At 50.8% G+C, this 24,916-nt stretch overlaps 1 protein-coding gene across 7 annotated transcripts in view; it reads right to left on the minus strand.

The window, feature by feature from the left end:
* DOP1B (DOP1 leucine zipper like protein B) overlaps positions 1–24,916 on the minus strand; it is a 120,073-nt gene that overhangs the window by 63,382 nt on the left and 31,775 nt on the right. For all 7 annotated transcript variants that reach the window (XM_075593796.1, XM_075593790.1, XM_075593794.1 and 4 more), the window contains exons 3-8: positions 11,844–12,025; positions 11,321–11,491; positions 7,451–7,640; positions 6,139–6,237; positions 4,510–4,633; positions 1,656–1,765 (exon numbers count right to left, since the gene is read on the minus strand). In XM_075593796.1, coding sequence (XP_075449911.1) covers positions 1,656–1,765; positions 4,510–4,633; positions 6,139–6,237; positions 7,451–7,640; positions 11,321–11,491; positions 11,844–12,025 — 876 coding nt within the window. The remainder of the gene's footprint in view (positions 1–1,655; positions 1,766–4,509; positions 4,634–6,138; positions 6,238–7,450; positions 7,641–11,320; positions 11,492–11,843; positions 12,026–24,916) is intronic.

The raw sequence follows: 24,916 nt of genomic DNA on the forward strand, positions 1-24,916 counted from the left end.
TTTACTCATCAACACATTGTGTCAAAGAAATATAAGTAGTAGGCAAGTCATGCAATATTCACAATGCGGGTAAACATAATGAAGGTTGAAGTGTTGGAGCAACTATATGTCAAGTCCAATTACTGGAAATGGCCATGCACAAAAGTGCAGTTTACTTTAACTACAATAAAGGACTATAATCACAGTTGCATTTCCAGTTCTGATGTAGCAGGATACTCGGCCTGTAATGAACCCTTCACTAACATAGATGCATTAGTCATCCTCCTGCAAAACCACTCATATATTCATGCAATATGTATTGCTAATGTGCTGAAAATAATCCTCTTTTACATAAATCATTGGGACATTCAATATTTTGCAGTCTCACGAGATATATATGTATGTAAATTACGGCAAATTACATCGGAAACGTGAAGGAAAGACGACGGATTAAAAAAGCCAACAAAAACAAATCAACATCAATAACCTCAAGAATAACAATTATTCATCATTTCAATTAGGACGGAAAAATCGCTTCAGTTTGCTCGAAATGCACGGGGACCATTATGAAGAATTTCGGAAGATTGTAGTCGAAAGTGCAGAAAAAACTCCATATTGGTTATGGCTGGAGTCAAAGCCATCATCTAATATATACATATACGTATGTACAGTGTTCGACAAACCTATACATTTGCTCGCCCCGGGCGAGTGGATTAAACCCCCGGGCGAGTAAATATTGGCCCAAGCAGCATACGTTTGGTACTAGGTGGCGAGTAGATTTTTTTGTGTGGCGAGTAGATTTTTTGGTGATTTGTCAACCACTGCTTATGTATGTATATGAATGGATATGGGACCATTAAAATGTGTAGTTAACTACACACTATACGTTTATGGTGTTTATTTTTAAATTCACACACACTTTTAACAAGTGGGGGTTTGTTATCTAATTTGACTTTTTGAATGTCCTTGTAGATCAATCATCAACAATGGCATTTTATTGTGTTAGCATATAGGATTCTCTTTGTCCCTTATCCTGTATGCACACGTCTTTATTTACTGCCACAGGGAAACTCATTATGATCTTTTTATTTATTCGATTGCAACTAAATTCACTTAAAATGTGTTGGTTTTTATTTTTTATCTTTTTGCTTAAGAAGTAATAAAGGATTAAATAGTTTTATTTATTTTTGGATTTATGTGGGCACATTAGTGTATCATATTATTTATTATTTGTATACATGAACTGTGAGTCTAAGTACGTGGTGTACTTCATGAAATGCCCCTGAGGCCTCTACAACGTCGGGAAACCGATGAGAATGCTGAAGGAACGTATCACCAACACACACCAGTTGTAACAGGAAAGAGAAAATCCAAATAATACAAGTGTGTAAAGAAAAAATGGGGTGCTCATAGATTGTATGCAGCAGTACAGGAAACAAATAACCAGAGTTCGGGCACTCCACTAAATTAAAACTAACGTTTATTGAGTCGATGTCAGAAGGCAACACTCCCTGCATTAAACTCATCTTACCGACTTTCATGCTTGGTTTGGATTTGCATGTGCATAATAGGGATGAAAAAGAAGAAAAGAACGTGAAAATGAATTCTGAAAGAGAAGGTAGTATTTCCCGATTTTCAGGAGGTTGAGTGAGGGGACTAATGCAGCCAACACTTACCTGAACTAAAAGATCTTTAGAGTATTTCGCAAAGAAGTAGGTGCCATAATCTTCATCGCATGCGGAGACGTGCAACTCCGGAGCCACAATTCCACCCTTGATATCAGAACCTGCCAAGTTATAAGTGTATTAATGGGGCAGCCACACGTAGCAAGGCCATGAATAAATAAATGATTGAATTAATCAATCAGTGCTGTCGGCTCTCTTAGAAAAGATACTAATCCATCTGTAATCCCACACTTTGATTTGTTTGTATCCTGTGAAAAATAAATGCTTTGCTCATCTTTATATCCGCTAAACTCATGCACACCAGCTATTTCTGTAAATCCATGCGACGGATGAGGCATCATACTGTACATACTTTACCCAGACGGAAATAAAAAACATTGTCCTGTCATTTTGAGGGCTGTCAAACAGTCTTCTCGCCAAAAGACAACGCAGTTGTTTATCATGAAAATGTTAAAAGGTCAACAACAAAAGCTGCAAAAATTCTTACACTTCTCCGATTGTTTTAAAAAGGTAGATCAATGGCAGATTTTGCGATACCTTTTAGTGGACCAACATTAATGGTTTTCAGAGATTAAATTATAGAGTACAGAGCTTCCAAAAGCGCACTGGTATCTTCTTCAAGTGGACTTAAAGGTGCCATGAAACCGTTCTAGGAAATGTTTTTTCACTGCATTATTTTTCGCTTGCTTAAGGTGCAGCAAATATATGGCAATAAACAACCCTGCAGGTACAGCTAAACCCCGTTATAACGCGCCTCGTTATACCGCAATTCGGTTATAATGCGGTTTTCCCGTGGCTCATTGCTCATTGCTCACACTGCCACACTGCACACACACTGCCCACACACTGCTCATTGCTCACACTGCACACACTGACACTGCACACACACTGCACACACACTGCTCACACACTGCTCACACACTGCTCATTGCTCACACTGCACACACTGACACACTGCACACACACTGCTCATTGCTCACACTGACACACTGCACACTGCACACACACTGCTCATTGCTCACACTGCACACACTGCACACACTGCACACACACTGCTCATTGCTCACACTGCACACACTGACACTGCACACACACTGCACACACACTGCTCATTGGACACACTGCACACACTGCACACTGCACACACACTGCTCATTGCTCACACTGCACACACACTGCTCATTGCTCACACTGCACACACTGACACACTGCACACACACTACTCATTGCTCACACTGCACACACTGACACTGCACACACTGCTCATTGCTCACACTGCACACACTGCTCATTGCTCACACTGCACACACTGACACTGCACACACACTGCACACACACTGCTCATTGGACACACTGCACACACACTGCACACTGCACACACACTGCTCATTGCTCACACTGCACACTGCACACACACTCCTCATTGCTCACACTGCACACACTGACACATTGCACACACACTGCACACACACTGCACACTGCACACAATTATTATATAGAAATAAACAGACAACTGCACTTTAACAGATGTATTTTGCCTGTACACTTACGCACAGACACTCACAGACACTTACACACTCACAGACACCCCACTCACACCCACTCACACCCACTCACACACACTTAGACACTCACACACACTCACACACACTCACACACACTTACAGACACACTTACAGACACACACACACACTCACAGACACTCACAGACACTCACACACACTCACACACACTCACAGACACTCACAGACACTCACAGACACTCACACACACTCACAGACACTTACACACACTCACACCCACATACACACACCCATATACACACACCCATATACACACACACACTTTCTCTCCCATATATACATACACACACACACACTCTCTCACTCTACACAGACGGGGGGTGGGGTCGGAGCAGAGGAAAGGCCGCGACCAGCACCACCACCCGCTCCCCCCCCTCCTCCCGCGCAGGCAGCGGGAGCGCCAGGGACAGCGGTGGGGAGAAGAAACCCCCCGCTACCACCTCCATGCAGGCAGCGGGATCTGAGGTAAGCGGCGACCTGAGGGACATCCCCGCTCCCATCTCCTGCCCCGCGGGCTGTCACGCGGTGACAGGGGGAAGCGGGGACAGGAGGGACATCCCCGCTCCCATCTCCTGCCCCGCGGCCTGTCCCGCGGTGACAGGGGGAAGCGGGGACAGGAGGGACATCCCCGCTCCCATCTCCTGCCCCGCGGCCTGTCCCGCGGTGACAGGGGGAAGCGGGGACAGGAGGGACATCCCCGCTCCCATCTCCTGCCCCGCGGCCTGTCCCGCGGTGACAGGGGGAAGCGGGGAGCGGAGGGACATGCCCGCTCCCATCTCCTGCCCCGCGGCCTGTCCCGCGGTGACAGGGGGAAGCGGGGACAGGAGGGACATCCCCGCTCCCATCTCCTGCCCCGCGGCCTGTCCCGCGGTGACAGGGGGAAGCGGGGACAGGAGGGACATCCCCGCTCCCATCTCCTGCCCCGCGGCCTGTCCCGCGGTGACAGGGGGAAGCGGGGAGCGGAGGGACATGCCTGCTCCCATCTCCTGTCCCGCGGGTTGAATATGCGCTAAAGCGCGGCGGACATTTTTTTCCCGCGACCCCGTTAGTAACGCGGTGGTCTCGGGGTGGACCCCGAGACCCGCGTTATAACGGGGTTTAGCTGTACCTCCAGAAGTGAAAGGGTTAATTGCATTGCATTCCTCATTAACCATGTACACATTCCATGCTTCAATCAGGAACTCACAATGAGTTATTTCATGCTGTCGGCTCCTGTCTAATGTAAATGGAGCACCGTGCTTCCAAGCCACATGGTCACCTACCTAACAGCCAGGCAAATAATCTCCTGTTCAGCGACATGTCCCTCCTCAGCACAGTCTGGATGGACGCAGAGAGTATGTGAGTGATGTCTGACCGGAGGAGTGGGATGGGGCTTTCACTGGAGTCCTAAACACAGAGGAAAACAGAATATCCTTACACATTGGGCACAGGAAGAGGAATCTAAACATGCAGACGTACAGGCTTGTAACAGAGAATAAATCAGCACGTGGCTCCTAGAATACCAAGGTACCTGTTACCCTAGTAAGGCAGGTGCCTGAGTATTAGTGTTACTTGTGCTAAGCTAAACCTCTATAGATTCATTTTACGGCGCTGGAGTGGGCAGCAGCATTTTGGAAAGTAACGAGATGCCACGCAGAAGCAAATCAGACCTGCAGTATTTGGGCCACAAGTGCCATAAGGCATTGGCAGAGACCTTACAAGCCATTGAACTCAATGAGCTATAAGCCTTTTAGGGCAGAAGAATGCTTAGTAAATATGGGGTCTTTATCTTTTATTTTTAGTGTTGTACAATCATCTAAAAATATGTGTTGCCAGTTCCCCTAGCACCTACAAATTCATGCACATGCACCTCGTCGGTGTCAGATGTAAGAAACGTAATCATATGAAAAGCAAACAGAGGGGTTTATAGAAGCTCTGCAAACACAACGGTGAAAAGCTGACAGGTCAGATGCAGAATTCAATGCATCCCATTACACGTCAGGTAATTCATCCTAAATGCTTCTTGTAACAACTCCCTGAATCGCAAGATGACACAGATATACCTTGATATACTGACATTAAAGCTGCAGACCAAGCAATATCCTACGTGTTTTTTTGTTTTTTTTAAATAAATCAGTTCTGTACTAAAATACTTATAGCATTTTTACAACTCTGAATGAAATTTGTAAGGTATTATAATGTAACAAGCATTTTGTTTCTATACCAACCATTTATTTACAAAGTCACATCCCCTTTCTCTTCTGAAACAGGCTCTGGCACACCCCTTTTTGAGCCCTGCCCTCTCTCTAGCAGTGCACCAATTGTATCTGGTGACTGCCTGGTCACATGATCTTCACCACAGAACTTTGCATCTTTGGTCCTCTTCTGCTGCACTGCCAGGCATTTAGTGAAGCCCCGAGCCAAATGTTCGCCGATTGATCACAGGACAAAGGAACAATCGGAAACTTAGCGAATTACTTATCATTGTGTGGATTATATTGATGCACATGTTAAAAGGGACATTTTATTTTATTTATTTAAACGGCAGCTTGGACTGCTGCTTTAAGAGAAGTGTGTTCAAAATAGCCTGTGTTCCATATGCTACGAAGTTGCCTTCCTTCCATGTGCAGGAGAAGATGCGAGTCCCAATTTCATGAACCTGAACTCTTCTCTAGCATGGGGAGGAGTGCCAAACAGCACACCGAATAAGATAATTAATATAAATTTCTAGTAAAAACGTCACACGTCTGCTATAATCCACAGCCCCCACTGGTCTTAAGTAGTATTTATCCCAAAGCTATGTTTAACGCCGCAGAAGTTAAAATGTTGCCGAAGTTTGAGCACCCTCATATATTCGTGCCTGGGGCCCCCCACCTGGCCAGCCCCACCTCCCATTCCCATACGCCTCTTACCAGACACGTGTGGAACGGGAAGAAGAAAAGCAGGATTTCCAGGGTGTTCCTCTGCACAAGAACATTTGAATCCATAACTGAGACACAAAGGGATTTTATCTGCAAGACAATGGGGGGGGGGGGGGGGGGTGAAGGGGGGGAAGATATGTCTCAATGAGATTCTGAGTCATTGTATCAGCAAGATTACACGGAGGTCAGAGCATTTTACGGTAACAAAGTTGGGTCATTTCGCAGTAATTCATTTCAATCTTAATTAGTTGTAGAAGACTTAAACATAAAATGTACAGGTAGTCCTCGTTATCCAACGTTTCACTTTACAACAAAATGGCGTATCCAACGCTTTACAATGCAACCCTAAGGGCCGGTTTTCGATCCCAGAATGCGTTATCCAACGCTCACCGCCACTGATTAACACGGGACTCGCTTTACAACGGTTTCACTATCCAACGCTACTTCCAGAACAGATCCCGTTGGATAACCGAGGACCGCCTGTACTTGTGGAGGGCGACTTGAAAGAAAGCATACATGTACATGCTGGGATATCCTGGAGATCCCAGGCAGGCCCATATTTTCTATACATCCTATTTTTACATTATTGCATAAGGAAATCCCCTGCTGTAAACTTCAAACTAATAAGTTCTAATAATGTCAACTTGAGCTACACAATAAAACAAACAGAAGCTTGTTCCGAATTGTAGTATGCTGCCCTTCACATTCACAAAGAAGTCAGTAACTGATTTTTGGAATGTGGCATACGTTTCCCGGGAAAAAATCGATACCGTGAAGTATCTTTTTATCACAGGTGTTACTATACTAATAAATGGCAAAGAAGGGCGGGTAGCCGTGTTGGTCCTCTCTTTCATGTAGTAACAAAGGCGGGAGAGGGAGTGGGTGGTATGATACCTTCTATTGGAACAAGTAGTTGATATGTTACAAGTTTTCGCGCGTGTCAGGATCCTTCATCAACTGGGACCGAAACGCGTAGGAGGAATATGTAACCGCAATAAAGATACGTTTTCTTCACTCTACGAGTGCCCTGCTGCCTTTTTACGGTAGAATGTGTTCTAAAACAGTGTCTATTACAGGATTAGACCCCAACAGGATATGGTCCACCACTATTATCCTTTCCGGTACAGCGAGTACAGGAAGTTCGCCTTTTTCATGGAGAAATACTAGTCCACCTCCAAAAAAGGAGTGCGAGATCAATGGAAGGAATTTCTTCCTTCACTTAGATTATTGAGGGTATACCAAGTAGACTTAATAGATTGTATTTCTTTCCTCCCACTCAACAATATTAATAAGATACACTTACCGCTAGATGGTTATCATTCCCCAGCATGTGACTTTGTGCTTTGGCAGGTACATCTCTACTGATGTGACTGACGACGAAGAGGGAAGCAGGGAGCCGTATGGAGCTGCTGATGAGAACGCTTCCCCAGAGAGCTCCATAGAACACCAACTGTCCTACCACATTGGAGAGCCTCTGAAGTAACAGGTCCGTCCTGAAAGAAAGGAAAGGATGTGACGTTAAACCAGACTCCCAGGGCTTCTCCTAGATTCGAAATTACTGTAAGTCACAGTCGGATGCCGACAGACATCTGGGTCAAATGGATTTGAAAGGTTAGCAACCTCCACCAATCTTTGACGTCCTACGTAATGGAGGTCAAAAGTGGATATAGAATTATTATTATGATGTAGCTACACCCGTGCTATGGTAATGCAGTATTCTTTTGGTACATATGTATGTATATCTTTATATAGCGCCCACAGTGTATTCAGCATTTTACCAAGGCAATACAGAACAGGGAATTATAATGCAATAAGCACAACAAAGTCCGACACTAGGAAAAGAAAACCCTACCCCAGAGTGTTTACAATATCATGGGTATGTTGGGAGACTTAAAGACAGCAGATGAGGGACTAAGTGCTGTAGATGGCAGTGTTTGGCCAGAATGGTTGGTAGGAGTGACTGTTGGTGTGGGGCAATAGTCATGAGTCGAACCTATTCGGATGCTCCATTTAAGAGGTGGGTTTTAAGGTTTGCCTTGCAGGTGTGGGAGAAGGTGCTTGGCGTATACTGAGTGTGACAGAGTCCGACAGATACGGTGCAGTGAGGAAAAAGGGTTTAAGGCGAGAGAGAGCTGTAGAGGTGGAAGGGGTGGAGCACAGGAGACGAGCTCTACCGTTACGAGTTTAGCGGACGGGAAGAGCAGGGGTATAGCTAGAGATCAAAGCCGATGTAGAAAGGAGCAGATGAGAGGAGAGCCTTAAAAAAATGTTGCCGCTGAGGGAAGCGCAGGGCCAGTCACGTGACTGCCAGAAGCCAATGGCAGTCCGTGACGTTGGCGCCGTGACGTGGTGCCCTAGCCCCGCCTCGGCACACATGCGCGCTCGCCGACGCTCATGCAGGGATACGAAAAATCTCATGCTTGAGCAGGAGAGCACGAGCGTCAGCGCTGCCCAGCGCTCTTCATATCACCATGTCCCAGGCCTAAGACGGCGGGCGGGGGAGTGTAAGACGGCGGGCGGGGGAGAGTAAGACGGCGGGCAGGGGAGAGTAAGACGGCGGGCGGGGGAGAGTAAGACGGCGGGCGGGGGAGTGTAAGACGGCGGGCGGGGGTGTGTAAGACGGCGGGCGGGGGTGTGTAAGACTGCGGGCGGGGGAGGGTAAGACGGCGGGCGGGGGAGAGTAAGACGGCGGGCGGGGGAGTGTAAGACGGCGGGCGGGGGAGGGTAAAACGGCGGGCGGGGGAGGGTAAGACGGCGGGCGGGGGAGGGTAAGACAGCGGGGGGCGGGGGAGTGTAAGACAGCGGGGGGCGGGGGAGTGTAAGACAGCGGGGGGCGGGGGAGGGTAAGACAGCGGGGGGCGGGGGAGTGTAAGACAGCGGGGGGCGGGGGAGTGTAAGACAGCGGGGGGCGGGGGAGTGTAAGACAGCGGGGGGCGGGGGAGTGTAAGACAGCGGGGGGCGGGGGAGTGTAAGACAGCGGGGGGCGGGGGAGTGTAAGACAGCGGGGGGCGGGGGAGTGTAAGACAGCGGGGGGCGGGGGAGTGTAAGACAGCGGGGGGCGGGGGAGTGTAAGACAGCGGGGGGCGGGGGAGTGTAAGACAGCGGGGGGCGGGGGAGTGTAAGACAGCGGGGGGCGGGGGAGTGTAAGACAGCGGGGGGCGGGGGAGTGTAAGACAGCGGGGGGCGGGGGAGTGTAAGACAGCGGGGGGCGGGGGAGTGTAAGACAGCGGGGGGCGGGGGAGTGTAAGACAGCGGGGGGCGGGGGAGTGTAAGACAGCGGGGGGCGGGGGAGTGTAAGACAGCGGGGGGCGGGGGAGTGTAAGACAGCGGGGGGCGGGGGAGTGTAAGACAGCGGGGGGCGGGGGAGTGTAAGACAGCGGGGGGCGGGGGAGTGTAAGACAGCGGGGGGCGGGGGAGTGTAAGACAGCGGGGGGCGGGGGAGTGTAAGACAGCGGGGGGCGGGGGAGGGTAAGACAGCGGGGGGCGGGGGAGGGTAAGACAGCGGGGGGCGGGGAAGTGTAAGACAGCGGGGGGCGGGGAAGTGTAAGACAGCGGGGGGCGGGGAAGTGTAAGACAGCGGGGGGCGGGGGAGTGTAAGACAGCGGGGGGCGGGGGAGTGTAAGACAGCGGGGGGCGGGGGAGTGTAAGACAGCGGGGGGCGGGGGAGTGTAAGACAGCGGGGGGCGGGGGAGTGTAAGACAGCGGGGGGCGGGGGAGTGTAAGACAGCGGGGGGCGGGGGAGTGTAAGACAGCGGGGGGCGGGGGAGTGTAAGACAGCGGGGGGCGGGGGAGTGTAAGACAGCGGGGGGCGGGGGAGTGTAAGACAGCGGGGGGCGGGGGAGTGTAAGACAGCGGGGGGCGGGGGAGTGTAAGACAGCGGGGGGCGGGGGAGTGTAAGACAGCGGGGGGCGGGGGAGTGTAAGACAGCGGGGGGCGGGGGAGTGTAAGACAGCGGGGGGCGGGGGAGTGTAAGACAGCGGGGGGCGGGGGAGTGTAAGACAGCGGGGGGCGGGGGAGGGTAAGACAGCGGGGGGCGGGGAAGTGTAAGACAGCGGGGGGCGGGGAAGTGTAAGACAGCGGGGGGCGGGGGAGTGTAAGACAGCGGGGGGCGGGGGAGTGTAAGACAGCGGGGGGCGGGGGAGTGTAAGACAGCGGGGGGCGGGGGAGTGTAAGACAGCGGGGGGCGGGGGAGTGTAAGACAGCGGGGGGCGGGGGAGTGTAAGACAGCGGGGGGCGGGGGAGTGTAAGACAGCGGGGGGCGGGGGAGTGTAAGACAGCGGGGGGCGGGGGAGTGTAAGACAGCGGGGGGCGGGGGAGTGTAAGACAGCGGGGGGCGGGGGAGTGTAAGACAGCGGGGGGCGGGGGAGTGTAAGACAGCGGGGGGCGGGGGAGTGTAAGACAGCGGGGGGCGGGGGAGTGTAAGACAGCGGGGGGCGGGGGAGTGTAAGACAGCGGGGGGCGGGGGAGTGTAAGACAGCGGGGGGCGGGGGAGGGTAAGACAGCGGGGGGCGGGGAAGTGTAAGACAGCGGGGGGCGGGGGAGTGTAAGACAGCGGGGGGCGGGGGAGTGTAAGACAGCGGGGGGCGGGGGAGTGTAAGACAGCGGGGGGCGGGGGAGTGTAAGACAGCGGGGGGCGGGGGAGTGTAAGACAGCGGGGGGCGGGGGAGTGTAAGACAGCGGGGGGCGGGGGAGTGTAAGACAGCGGGGGGCGGGGGAGTGTAAGACAGCGGGGGGCGGGGGAGTGTAAGACAGCGGGGGGCGGGGGAGTGTAAGACAGCGGGGGGCGGGGGAGTGTAAGACAGCGGGGGGCGGGGGAGTGTAAGACAGCGGGGGGCGGGGGAATGTAAGACAGCGGGGGGCGGGGGAGTGTAAGACAGCGGGGGGCGGGGGAGTGTAAGACAGCGGGGGGCGGGGGAGTGTAAGACAGCGGGGGGCGGGGGAGTGTAAGACAGCGGGGGGCGGGGGAGTGTAAGACAGCGGGGGGCGGGGGAGTGTAAGACAGCGGGGGGCGGGGGAGTGTAAGACAGCGGGCGGGGGAGTGTAAGACAGCGGGGGGCGGGGGAGTGTAAGACAGCGGGCGGGGGAGTGTAAGACAGCGGGCGGGGGAGTGTAAGACAGCGGGGGGCGGGGGAGTGTAAGACAGCGGGCGGGGGATGCCGTAATCTGCGGTTACCTCTCATAGATTTCCGACCCTTCCTCCAAGCCTGGCAGTAACCCAGTGATGAAAGCCTGAAGACTGGGCAGCAGGGACTTCTGAAGAGGAAGAAAATACGTCTCGTACAGACCAAGGAGAACCGGTTTCACAGACATGGCTGCGTTGGACAGCAGGGGAAACAGGCCAGAGCTTCACATAAGAGAAACACAGAGGATTAAAAAAAACATACATTACAAGGAGTTAAATCATAACACCCCCCCCTCCCCGCAGTCTTTCTTTCTTATTTTATAACAGACAGCAGTTTCGGAGTCCTACTAGAGAGAATGCAAGATCTGGATTTGTTAAAAGAGAACACACTGATCCCTTATCAAACCTTTAAAAAAATATACGTCTGGAAGAATAGCCCACAAATTAAAAAAAATTAAATACACACACACACACACACACACACACACACACACACACACACACACACACACACACACACACACACACACACACACACACACACACACACACATATTAAAATCGATATATATACCTGTACAGGAAGAGATCTCTGGCCAGCCATTTTGTCCCAATGATTTTGAATATAATTTCATAGGTCTCCAGAGCTTTCAAATGCACTCCACTGGGCAGAGCTGGGTGCAGACATTGTGCTAATCTCTTACTGATGATCAGACGTCTTGGTAGAAGGCAGTACTTTAAATTACTCTGCAAAGCCTGCAAAACAAAATAAACCAGGAATAAACACACAATAATAATATGTTCTTGTATAGCGCTGCTAGTTTTACATAGCGCTTTACAGAGACATTTTGCAGGCACAGGTCCCTGCCCCGTGGAGCTTACAATCTATGTTTTTGGTGACAATCTATGTTTTTGGTGCCTGAGGCACAGGAAGATAAAGTGACTTGCCCAAGGTCACAAGGAGCCGACACCGGGAATTGAACCAGGTTCCCTGGTTCTTTAATAATTCAATGGAGTATGTGATCAAAATAAAGAAGGGAAAGTGAAGACAAGGTTAAAATAATTGGATGAGCTAGTTAGAGGAGAGCACGGGGAGGACAGGTTGACCCGGAGGTGATCCCCAATAATTTCAGCTCCGGGTAACCCCTGCTTAGTTGGGATAGAGACCTCCAGAGGGGGTGCCGGTATCTCTGCAAAGTTTACAGCTCCCACGTCTTGCGTGCTAACAGGAAGCCGCACCCGATGATGTCACAGATTTTTATTGGCCCGAAGAGCGCGGGAGCTTTGAAAAGTGGCCATTACATCCGGGGGTGCGCAAACCTTTCCCTCTGCGCCCCCCTGCCGGCTCTCCCCTCTGCTCACACCCTCCCCCTAACCTTGTCTCAAGCGTCAAATTACACAGTGGCATCATTTGACGCCGCGTCGCCCAAAACAGTCGGAGACAAGGTAAGGGATCTTACAGAGGCCTTGCGCGGTGCCCTGACATTTAATTTAAATGCTTTGGCTGTAAGCACCGCGCCCCCCAGAAATTCTTACGCGCCCCCCAGTTTGCGCGCCCCTGCATTACATGAACCTTGCTAGCCGATCAGCTACCCGCACCCCCTAAGGAGGCCTGTATCTCAGGAAGCAGTGGGTCCCCGAAGCTGAAAGTAATGGGGTTCAGCTCCAGAGAACCCCCTGCTTCAAAATCCTGTTTTAAAAATGTAACGGGTATTCCCCCCCCCCCCATCGCAGATATAGTGTGTGTGCGGAGAACATACGGTGTTACCAGGTGTGTGGTGCGTTACCTGTTGGCTCACAGGATGGCTGAGCTTCCGCCACGGGGAACCTGGGGCAATATATATTAGGGGTAACCACTTACTCGATACAGCGCCTCCACCTGCGATGGCTCCCACCATAGGGGGAGTGGTTCCTCGCAGGACACATACAAATAATCAATACTCACACACAGTGATATCTATAATAACTAATAGCATTTACTGGGAACAGCATATAACACAATACCATACAAACATATCAGAACAGGTGTCCCTCTCTCGAGGAGACACTTACTGCGACGTCCCGCAGGACGGTTCCCCAACACCAGGTGATCCCACCCAGTGTCCAAAGAACGCCACCCAATGTCCCGCACTCTTGCAGAGAGAGGCAATGGGTGACTGCGCAGCCACAATTACACTAAGGGCCCGTTGGTGCACTTATGACTGTATAGTACCTGCCGAGCACTCCTGTGCTCGGATCAGCAACAACTTCACAAAGGATCAGTCGTAGGATGACGTCATCTGATCCCCAACCGGACTGTTTGCACGCGTACCGCCGAGGGCGATCGCACCCTGGAAACAGTCTCTGAGGACCCCAACTTGGATCCGAACCTCTTAGCAGGAACCGCAGCGTCCGCTGTGTCCCTATCTAATCTACCCTACTGTTACAGGATCCCTAACATAGGACCAGCACTAAGTGACACGCGCTATACTATAGGCCGTCCCTACAGCACAGCAATCTGTAATGGCTTTGGGGGAAACTCCTAGGGGTCTACATGGGTAAATAACCTGCCCCACTCCCCTAACTCTTCCCAGTCCTGACTGTTACTAAACTAGTCCCAGCGCCTACAGCAACAAGCTGTGACCCTCTGGATGTGTGCAGCCAATGTGCTACACAACAAGGTGCCTGCCTGTCAGACCTCACAGCACTGACAGCCGTGACTCTGACAAGGCAGCACTACACTAAGGGCAGCGTCCCTATCTTGGGCCTCCCTCAGCACTTACCCACTAACCTAGTGGGGAGTTGGGGCCTACCTGGGGTGTGGGTACCTATATGGGTGCAGGAACTGCACTCGCTCCCCGCACCCTTCCTTCCCTCACAGCTCCCTGACTCCAACTGACAAACCTGAGTGACAGGGTCCCTTAACCTAGGGCAGTCCCTGGCAACACTCACTATAATGGGGTACTTAGCTATCTCGGGCCCAGGGGGTGCTGGCCTAGTACAGGGAGTCCCTGAATCCCGTACCCTACCTCCTTCCCTGGGCTGCTCCGGTCTCTGACTCCCTAACGTGGGCTCAGCGCGCGAAATGTATCTACTTGCCTGACTGGAGATCCTTAGCCCTATTGGCTCCCTGACATCACGTCGGGCGCGCAGAGGCTCCTGGGATCTGTAGTCCCTGCTCAGAGCCTTCCCTGAATGGCTAGGGCTTCGCAGACTTTTTCCTCCCTCTCCTGCGCAAGCTGTCTGGGGCTGCCTCAACCTTTCCCTGACTAACCTCACTCTCGCGCGACTTCTCCCTAGCTCTGGGGCCTTACCTGCGCGATCACTGCGCATGCGCAAGCTAAGGGGCAATGGCGGCGCCCTCGCAGCCCGGCTCCGGGAGCTCCGGGATCCCTGTGACGCGCGTGCGGCCTTGGCAACCGGCCGCGCGCTTCCCTGGCAACCCCCGAGCCGGGACCTGACCGCCCTCACCTCTGCGATCGCCGGGCGGGGCCGCCATTGGACTCGGCGGCACCCGCGATCGGACACGAGGTGAGGGGGGTGCGGCTGTGCAGGGGAGACCTGGCTACATCAACAAGAAAGAAATGCGCAAACAAATAGATAAGTCGCATTGCCTCTCTAAACTTGGGTTTTTTTTGACACTAGCTGAAAGGACAGAAGTGACACAGAGTCGGGTGCTCAGCGATACATCTCATTCTAATCTGTGCCTCGTGAAAACGCATTCCTAACGCGGTCCATTTGACTCTCCCCAAATCACAAGATGGGCCACAAGGGGCACATATTGGAGCACAGATCGTGATGTATTGGAAGTAATTCGTGTAATATTAAAATAATGCTATTTCCATCCGTTTTGCTCCACAGTGGTGTTAATATATAGATCACGGTGTCCTTGTGAGTCCAACTTATTTCAGTGAACATTTTATCCAATTATAAAAGTGTTTAAAGCGAGCGGTTTGTTTTGCGAATGTTTTTATTTTTAACTTTAGTATTGAAGCAGGAGAGTCCCCGGGGCTGAACCCCATAAAATTCAGCTCCGGGGACCCCCTGCTTCCAGGGATAAACTCGGTAGGGGGAGCCAGTAGCTGCACCGCTAGCAGGGATCACATAATGGCCGCTTATCAAAGCTCACGCGCCCTGCGGGCCAATAGGGAGCTGTGATGTCATCAGGTTTGGCTTCCTATTGGCCAGGGAGCATTAAACTTTGCCAAGATCCCGGCATCTCTTCCGAGCTAAGTATCTCAGGAAGCAGGGGGTCCCCGAAGCTGAAATTAATGGGGTTTTGCTTTAGAGACCCTCTGCGTCAATGCGATGTATAATAAAATACATAATTTGGGAGGGTAATTCATTAAAACTGCGATAGTTCTGATCGGGACACAATCCAATGGAAACTCCCATTGAAATCAATTTAATGGATAACCCTCTATGTGTTTAAAAAAAATACATAAATAAATGTTGGCTGCTCGATTGTTTTTGTATTGCCGTAAAAATAATTGATGCTGCCATTTGAATCAGACTATTAAGAGCATTGTACGGGCATAACCCCACACCCCGCATTAACATACGCAATGGGACCGGAGCATGTATGTAAAGCGAAAATGTACTTAAAGTGAAGCACTGCCTTTTCCCCACTTATTGATGCATGTACTGTACTGCAATCGTCCTATACGTGCATAACTGATGTAAATAACACATCTGTAACAGGCTCTATAGTCTCCCCGCTTGCGCACAGCTTGGGTACAGGTAGGGAGCCGGTATTGCTGTTCAGGACGTGCTGACAGGCGCATGCGCGAGCTGCCGTTTGCCTATTGGGCGATATGTCCTTACTCGCGAGTGTACTTAAAGTGAGTGTCCTTAAAGCGGGGTATGCCTGTATTGCTCATATTTATTATTATTTTATGCCTCCAATTGTCGGTACAGGTGGTGCTCGGTCATCCGACGGAATCCGCTCTGCCAAAACGCAGCGGTTCATGAACCGTCGGATTGTGAAACCAATGTTAGTCAGCAGCCGCCAGCTAATGCGTTCCGACGTTGGATAAAGCGTTCCCCTGGAATGCGACGCGTCAGATAATCTGTTCCGACGTCGGATAAAGCGTTCCCGCGGAATGCGACGCGTCGGATAATCTGCTCCGACGTTGGATACAGCGTTCCCGCGGAATGCGACGCGTCAGATAATCTGTTCCGACGTCGGATAAAGCGTTCCCGCGGAATGCGACACGTCGGATAATCTGCTCCGACATCGGATAAAGCGTTCCCGCGGAATGCGACGCGTCAGATAATCTGTTCCGACGTTGGATACAGCGTTCCCGCGGAATGCGACGCGTCAGATAATCTGTTCCGACGTCGGATAAAGCGTTCCCGCGGAATGCGACGCGTCGGATAATTGCTCCGACGTTGGATACAGCGTTCCCGCGGAATGCGACGCGTCAGATAATCTGTTCCGACGTTGGATAAAGCGTTCCCGCGGAATGCGACGCGTCAGATAATCTGTTCCGACGTTGGATAAAGCGTTCCCGCGGAATGCGACGCGTCGGATAATCTGTTCCGACGTTGGATAAAGCGTTCCCGCGGAATGCGACGCGTCGGATAATCTGTTCCGACGTTGGATAAAGCGTTCCCGCGGAATGCGACGCGTCGGATAATCTGTTCCGACGTTGGATAAAGCGTTCCCGCGGAATGCGACGCGTCGGATAATCTGTTCCGACGTTGGATAAAGCGTTCCCGCGGAATGCGACGCGTCGGATAATCTGTTCCGACGTTGGATAAAGCGTTCCCGCGGAATGGGACGCGTCGGATAATATGTTCCGACGTTGGATACAGCGTTCCCGCGGAATGCATTAGGACGCGTCGGATAATCCGTTTGGCAGGAAATGAAATGACGGATACCGATGACCACCTGTTTATACATAGATTTTTTTTTTGTCAAACTGCAAAATAAGTCATATTGAGAGCGGTTGTAAAGTAGCAGCTCACAGGACCGTGTTCCTTGCTGGAGATATACAGATCTATATCTGTCAAGGTTTTGATTACAGTTACTTTACTGTTACAATAATTTGGTTATATAAACCTGGTCATTATTAGAATTGTAATTGCATTGCAATCTGCTGAACTAGTTTGTTAATTCAACTATCTAAACATGCCCGTCGCTCACACACCCCACAGGTACACTTGAAATGTTTACTTTGTGCAGCACCTGAGGATGTTAATACAGAAAAAAGAAAATCTTTAAAAACAACAACCCTGATTTCCTTTAAAAAAAAAAAATCTGTAGGGTTATAGGACTGAAGTAGTGGGTCTCTGGGGCAGAATTGCATTCATTTCTCATGTGGGTCACTAGGAAACCGCAAGGGATGATGTCACGGTTTCCTATTGGCCAGCGTGATGCGAGACTTTTAAATCTGCCATTACGATAGCCCCACATAGCACAGCCGAAGCTACCGGCACCCTCTACGGAGTTAAGTATCTAGGGGAGCAGGGGTCCCCAGAGCCGAAATGAACGCGGTACAGCTCCGGAGACCCCCTGCTTAAATCCTATGTAGCCATGTATCCTTTTTAGCTACTAATCTGCCCTGCCTAAAACACAAGCCCTGGTATCAGTTCAGGCAGTGTTAGGTTTAATCCGGGGTTTCCCCTGCAGTAAGCAGCTCCCTTGAGTGACAGGGGGTGGCGGCTAAGGCCTGTGTACTGCCAAATCAGGGGCTCACACCTTGGACCGTCTCTCTGGGTACAAAAGGGGCTGCATAGCCAAATTTAGAGGAGTCAAGTTCTAGGGAGCGTGGAGTAAGGACTCTGACCATCTTCCTTCCCCTCCCTGAGGGGAGAGGGACCACTACCCCCTATTACAACGGGGCAGGGGTCGTCAAACCGCGGCTCGCGAGCCACTTGCGGCTCTTGGGGCACGTCCGTTCGGCTCTCCTCAGGAAATGCGGGGCAGGCGCGATGCGGAAGCAAGCGCATGGCGAAAAATGGCGGCGATTTCCCAGCGGTCCCGGCGCACATGCGCAGGTCAGGGCCGCTCCCCCCCCCCCCCGCTCCCAACGTGGGACGGAGGGGGGAAGTACCAGCTCCTCCTGTGGCGGCCCCTCCCCCCCCCCTCCGTCAACGTACGGGGAAGTACCAGCTAAATCTGCGGCCTGCTTCCACCCGCGGCCAGATTCCCCCGCCCCCCCCGAGCCCACCTCCCGTGCCCCGCCCCCCCCGAGCCCACATCCCGCACCCCAAAGCCCACCTCCCCTCCCGGGCAGCTGCCGCGGGGATATCGGGGGCAGGAGGGGAAAGAGTCCGGCAGCAAGCTGCACCCACCCGGTCAAGGTAAGTCACTGTCACCCACTGTCACTGTCACCCACCCACCCAGTGTTTCCGACCCACCCAGTGAGTGTCTCCCACCCACCCAGTCAGTGTCTCCCACTCACCCAGTCAGTGTCTCCCACTCACCCAGTCAGTGTCTCCCACCCAGTGTCATTCACCCACCAACCTAGTCACTGTCATTCACCCAGTCACTGTCTCCCATTCACCCACCCACCGTCATTCATTCACCCATCCACCGTCATTCACCCACCCATCCACCGTCATTCACCCACCCATCCACCGTCATTCACCCACCCACCCACTGTCATTCACCCACCCACCCAGTCACTGTCATTCACCCAGTCACTGTCTCCCATTCAAACCGTCATTCACCCACCCACCCACCGTCATTCAGCAACCCACCCATCGTCATTCACACACCCATCCACAGTCATTCACCCACGCACCCATCCACAGTCATTCACCCACCCACCCAGTCACTGTCATTCACCCAGTCACTGTCTCCCATTCACCCACCCACCGTCATTCACCCACCCACCGTCATTCACCCACCCACCCTCCCACTGTCATTCACCCAGTCACTGTCTCCCATTCACCCACCCACCGTCATTCATTCACCCACCCAGTCACGGTCATTCACCCACCCACTGTCTCCCATTCACCCACCCACCGTCATTCACCCACCCACCCACCGTCATTCACCCACCCACCCAGTCACTGTCATTCACCCAGTCACTGTCATTCACCCAGTCACTGTCATTCACCCAGTCACTGTCATTCACCCAGTCACTGTCATTCACCCAGTCACTGTCATTCACCCAGTCACTGTCATTCACCCAGTCACTGTCTCCCATTCACCCACCTACCGTCATTCATTCACCCACCCACCGTCATTCACCCGCCCACCCATCGTCATTCACCCACCACCCACCGTCATTCACCCACCCGCCCACCGTCATTCACCCACCCGCCCACCGTCATTCACCCACCCACCCAGTCACTGTCTCCCACCCACCCAGTCACTGTCTCCCACCCACCCAGTCAGTGTCTCCCACCCACCCACCCAGTGTCATTCACCCACTCACCCAGTCACTGTTACCCACCCACCCACCTAGTCACTGTTACCCACCCACCTAGTCACTGTCATTCACCCAGTCACCCACCCACCCACCGTCATTCATTCAAACCGTCATTCATCCACCCACCCAACCGTCATTCACCCACCCATCCACCGTCATTCACCCACCCATCCACCGTCATTCACCCACCCAGTCACTGTCATTCACCCACCCACCCATCCACCCACCCACCGTCATTCACCCACCCACCGTCATTCACCCACCCACCGTCATTCACCCACCCACCCAGTCACTGTCATTCACCCACCCAGTCACTGTCATTCACCCACCCAGTCACTGTCATTCACCCACCCAGTCACTGTCATTCACCCACCCAGTCACTGTCATTCACCCACCCAGTCACTGTCATTCACCCACCCAGTCACTGTCTCCCATTCACCCACCCATCGTCATTCACCCACCCATCCACCCAGTCACTGTCATTCACCCAGTCACTGTCTCCCATTCATCCACCCACCGTCATTCATTCACCCACCCACCCACCGTCATTCACCCACCCACCGTCATTCACCCACCCACCCACCGTCATTCACCCACCCACCCACCGTCATTCACCCACCCACCCACTGTCATTCACCCACCCACTGTCATTCAAGTCACTGTCATTCAAGTGTCACTGTCATTCACCCACCTAGTCACTGTCACCCACCCACCCAGTCACTGTCACCCACCCAGTCACTGTCACCCACCCACCCACCGTCATTCAACCCACCCACCCATCGTCATTCACTCACCCACCAAGTCACTGTCTCCCACCCAACCAGTCACTGTCACCCATCCAGTCACTGTCACCCACCCAGTCACTGTCACCCACCCAGTCACTGTCACCCACCCAACCAGTCACTGTCTAAGTCACTGTCACCCACCCAGTCACTGTCATCCACCCACCCAGTCACTGTCACCCATCCAGTCACTGTCACCCACCCAGTCACTGTCACCCACCCAGTCACTGTCACCCACCCACCCACCCAGTGTCATTCACCCACCCACTCAGCCACATGTCTTTTGTTGAAAATATAAAAATAAACAGGTGGCATTGTAATGTTTTTTTCTGTATCACAATAAGAAAACAGTTAAGTAAAAGTTACGCGCTAAAAGATATTTTTTCGTGGTAGGTGCGCTATGGGTTCGGGTGGGGGGGCTGCTCATTTTATTTGTCCTGGGCCCCATGATTTCTGTTGGCGGCCCTGGGGGGAGAGGGGGGGGCAGCCTGATGTGATGAGGGGGAATAATGATGGGGGGGCAGCCTGATGTGATGAGGGGGAATAATGATGGGGGGACAGCTTAATGTGATGGTTAATCAACCGTACTTGTAAAAATATATTTATGGCTCTTTGAAAAATTCTAAATCGTTGTGCTTCTCATATTTGGCTCTTTTGGACTAAGAGTTTGATGACCCCTGCACCAGGGAATAGGGAAAGAGTTGAGGACAGACACTTGGGGCCTAATGCCTCCTTGGTTGAGTCCAGGGACCATACAATTATATGCTGTATTCGCTGTTGAAAAATAAAGCCGTTCCTGTTTATTATATACTCCGGCCTAAGACTGCAATTAATCAGGGGGACGAGGGTTCTCCTGCAGGGATTGCATCCAGTACTACTGGATCCTGCTGGGGATGGAGGCGCTGCACCAAGTGAAGATCTGAGAAAGAACCAACCATCACCCCAAAAGCCTGTCTTGTCTTCCCCACTAACAACGGTGGAAACTCAGCGATTCTGTGAGGCAGCAGGTAAGTACCACAAAACACTGTAATAGTGAGATCTCACCAGAGGGTGGGGGAAACCTGTTACACCTATACCTATAAAAATATACACATAAGGAAAGCAGGATTGCTGTTTTAGTGACAGCACGTGAGGGCTCATGTTCTAACCTTCGGCAATGGGCTCAGTTTCCTAAACGTGGCCCTGGAAATATGCTAAATTATGAACCAAATGTTTTCACTACAGCGAATCCCACACACAATGCGAAGTAGGACTGCATCGCCAAATTAGTGGCTACAAAGGATTGTGCTCTCAACTAATCACTTGCAGTGCCCTTTCTCTCTACACACTCCTACAGCTCTGACAAACTGAAAGCTCTCACTTATTATTCTCACAGGTTCAGTAAGTGACAGGCAGAGCCAACGTGTCTGTACAAAGTCAACAGGAAGACTCGCAATGCACACATGCAGAAGCAGATTACATGCTCAAAAAACACAAGCTGACCAATAACCCCCTTCTTCGGAGATCATGCTGTGAATGAAAACTTGTAAATAAAAATGAATATATATATATTTTTTAAATACCTTTACTTAGTGATTGATAATTTAAAATAGTCAAGTATTTAAATGTACAATGCCTTCTAGGCCTAAGTGTACTAATGGCACCGACATATTTAAGGGTAGTTTATGCTGGGTCACTGATGCTTTTTTACTAAAATCCGACACACACACACCGACACACACACACCGACACACACACACCGACACACACACACCGACACACACACACCGACACACACACACCGACACACACACACACACACACTATATTTTCAAGCAAGTTTATAAACACGGAGAGCAAAGATTCCAGAGCTTTTTGATTTTCTACGGCTGCTGTTTGTCTGATATCACTCGGGGTTTGCAACCTCCCTCCTTATTGGCTCTCTGATAAGGACAGGGGGGTTAGGGGTAAATAAAGCACCTGATGGACAAACACTGCAAAGTGTCATTCATTTTAAAAGCTGCACGTATTTGCTTTTAGTGTGGCTAGCTTTGCTTAAGAAAGAACGGTAGATTGTTCAACTCTTTACAGAAGGTTCTTTTTTTCCCACCAGCTAGGTGGGATTGCACCTTTAAACTATTAGATATATGTAGCAGCCATTGATTCGCCAAGCTTTGCAAGGTATTGCTGCCCCGCTGGCAGTGTAGGGGTTAAGGAACAGGCGAACTGGAATTGGAAGTGACGAAACTGAAAGTCATGCAATTTCCCTTAATGTCTCACAAGGTCTCTAAAAGACACACTGAGGTGTGGAAAAAAAAAAAAAAGATCAATATGATTGCCTTAAACCACTATCGGAGGAGCTGCCACCACTCTACTGTGGCGAGACCTCGGCACTTCATACTGTAGCATAATATAATGTGAGGTGTTAGTACAGTTTGACCTTAGGAAGACAACACAGCTCTTAGGATGGATCAGCTGGAAAGGTGCAGCCTCCCCTGTTCCATCCTCCTATCCCCCATTTTTTAGTTACGGGGGATCCCTTGGTTTCGAGATACTTGCAGGAGAAACAAAATGGAGGCTTAAAACTCCTGCATCAGGTGGATCAATAGGAAGGCCTGGCGTCAGCCTACACCTCCTTTGGTATATCTGAATTAGTTTCAACCGCTCCCTTCCTTAAGTAAACCTTTAATGGCTGTGCTCCTAGTGACGTGCTACATGGGAAGTGCCTGAAGAGTTACATTGTAGTGGAATCGGAGGTGAACAAGAATAGAGTAAGTGGATTCAGAACTTCATCATTTACTCTGTTAATGCACTTACTTTCCTTCTTTAGGCCGCGCTTATAGTGCGCGCGACAGTGTCGTCACCGTCGCCGCTAGCAAAAGTTGTAATTCGCTTTGCGGCGACGTCGCGGGCGACCAGGTCATTGATTGGTTCAGAAGCTGTCACGTGGCGACAGCCTCTGAAAAAATCAAATTTGACCGGCTTCAAAATTACGCGTCGCTGCCATCGCGCTTACTATAAGCGCACGCGACTGCGGCAATACATTTGTTCTCGGGCGACGTCGCTTCAGACCACATACAAAGTTCTGCTCCTTACGTTTAAGGGTCTCCACTCATCTGCTCCTTTCAACATATCAGCTTTGATCTCTCGCTATGCACCTGTTCGTCATCTGCGCTCTATCCATAACCGTCTCCTTTCCACCCTTACAGCTCTCTCTCTCGCCATAAACCCTTTGCCCTCACTGCCCCTTATCTGTGGAACTCCATCACACTCCATGTACGTCAAGCTCCACTCCCCCAACCTTCAAGACAAACCTGAAAACCCACCTCTTAAATGAAGCATCCCAATAGCCTCGACTCATCACTATTGTCAAAGAGTCACTCCTGCCATGCACTGCCATCTACTGCACTTATTCCCTCACCTGCTCTCTCTGTAAGGTTCCCAACATACCTCTTAGATTGTAAGCTCTCCGGGGCAGGGATTTCATTCACTATTGTCGGATTTTGTTGCACTTATTGTATTATTATTCCCCGTACTGCATTGTCTTTGTAAAGCACTGTGTACACTGTGGGCGCTATATAAATAAAGATATACAGTACATACATGATGCAGGGGATTTATACACAGAGAAGTTCTGAAACTACTGTCTCCGCCAAGTATGTCACAAACCAAGGGATCCACTGAGCTGAAATGAACGCGGTTCAGCTACAGGGACCCCCAGCTTTCCATTCATGTAAAAAGAAAAAAAAGGGGAAGATAGGAGGGTCAGTCTCATTTATTTCTGAACAGTTACCAAGGCAATTAAAAAGTTATCTGGGGGACTTTGGATGTACCCATGATACATCAAAAGCTTTATACATTTTTTTTAAATTGTCTATGCTAACGGAATCCAACTCTCCAAAATGTGGTTTGCTCCATCAAATCAATAGAACAGACCTGAAAGTAGATTCCGTAAAGGGCATTGCTGTTCAATGAATCTTAGTTCCCTTCAGCCAACCAATGTCTTATATATCATTGGAAATAAAATAGGACTTCCTACTAACTTATTTGACTTTTGATTTCCTTATGTACAACTGTAGCTCAACTGGTCTATAAATTATATTGTTTAACATATTAAATTAATGGTTTTATAATATGTGTTATATATACCCGGCCTTTATGTACTTATTTTGTTAACAATTTACAACAAAAGTGACTGACCCCCATACCGATCTCATCCTAATTATTAATGCCTCTTCATAACTCAAGACTAAGTGGGAGAAGAGGAAGGAGAAAGGGACATACGCTTTGCATGAGAAAGGGGAAGGTAGAAATGACGCAATGCATGGACATTGCACACACACGAAACTTGGTACGTAAGGCAACAGCCTCCAAAGCTAGGTCACCATTCCTATGAACGAACTTAACCAAATGATTTTAGTCCTTTAACAGGTGGTTGCGATTGGGACTTCCCCTTCAAACGTCCAATCCCATGTAGTGTTACAGCAGAAGAAATACATTGCAAGACAATTATACATATTAAT

Source organism: Ascaphus truei, chromosome 3, assembly GCF_040206685.1.
Source record: "Ascaphus truei isolate aAscTru1 chromosome 3, aAscTru1.hap1, whole genome shotgun sequence".
NCBI lineage: Eukaryota > Metazoa > Chordata > Amphibia > Anura > Ascaphidae > Ascaphus > Ascaphus truei.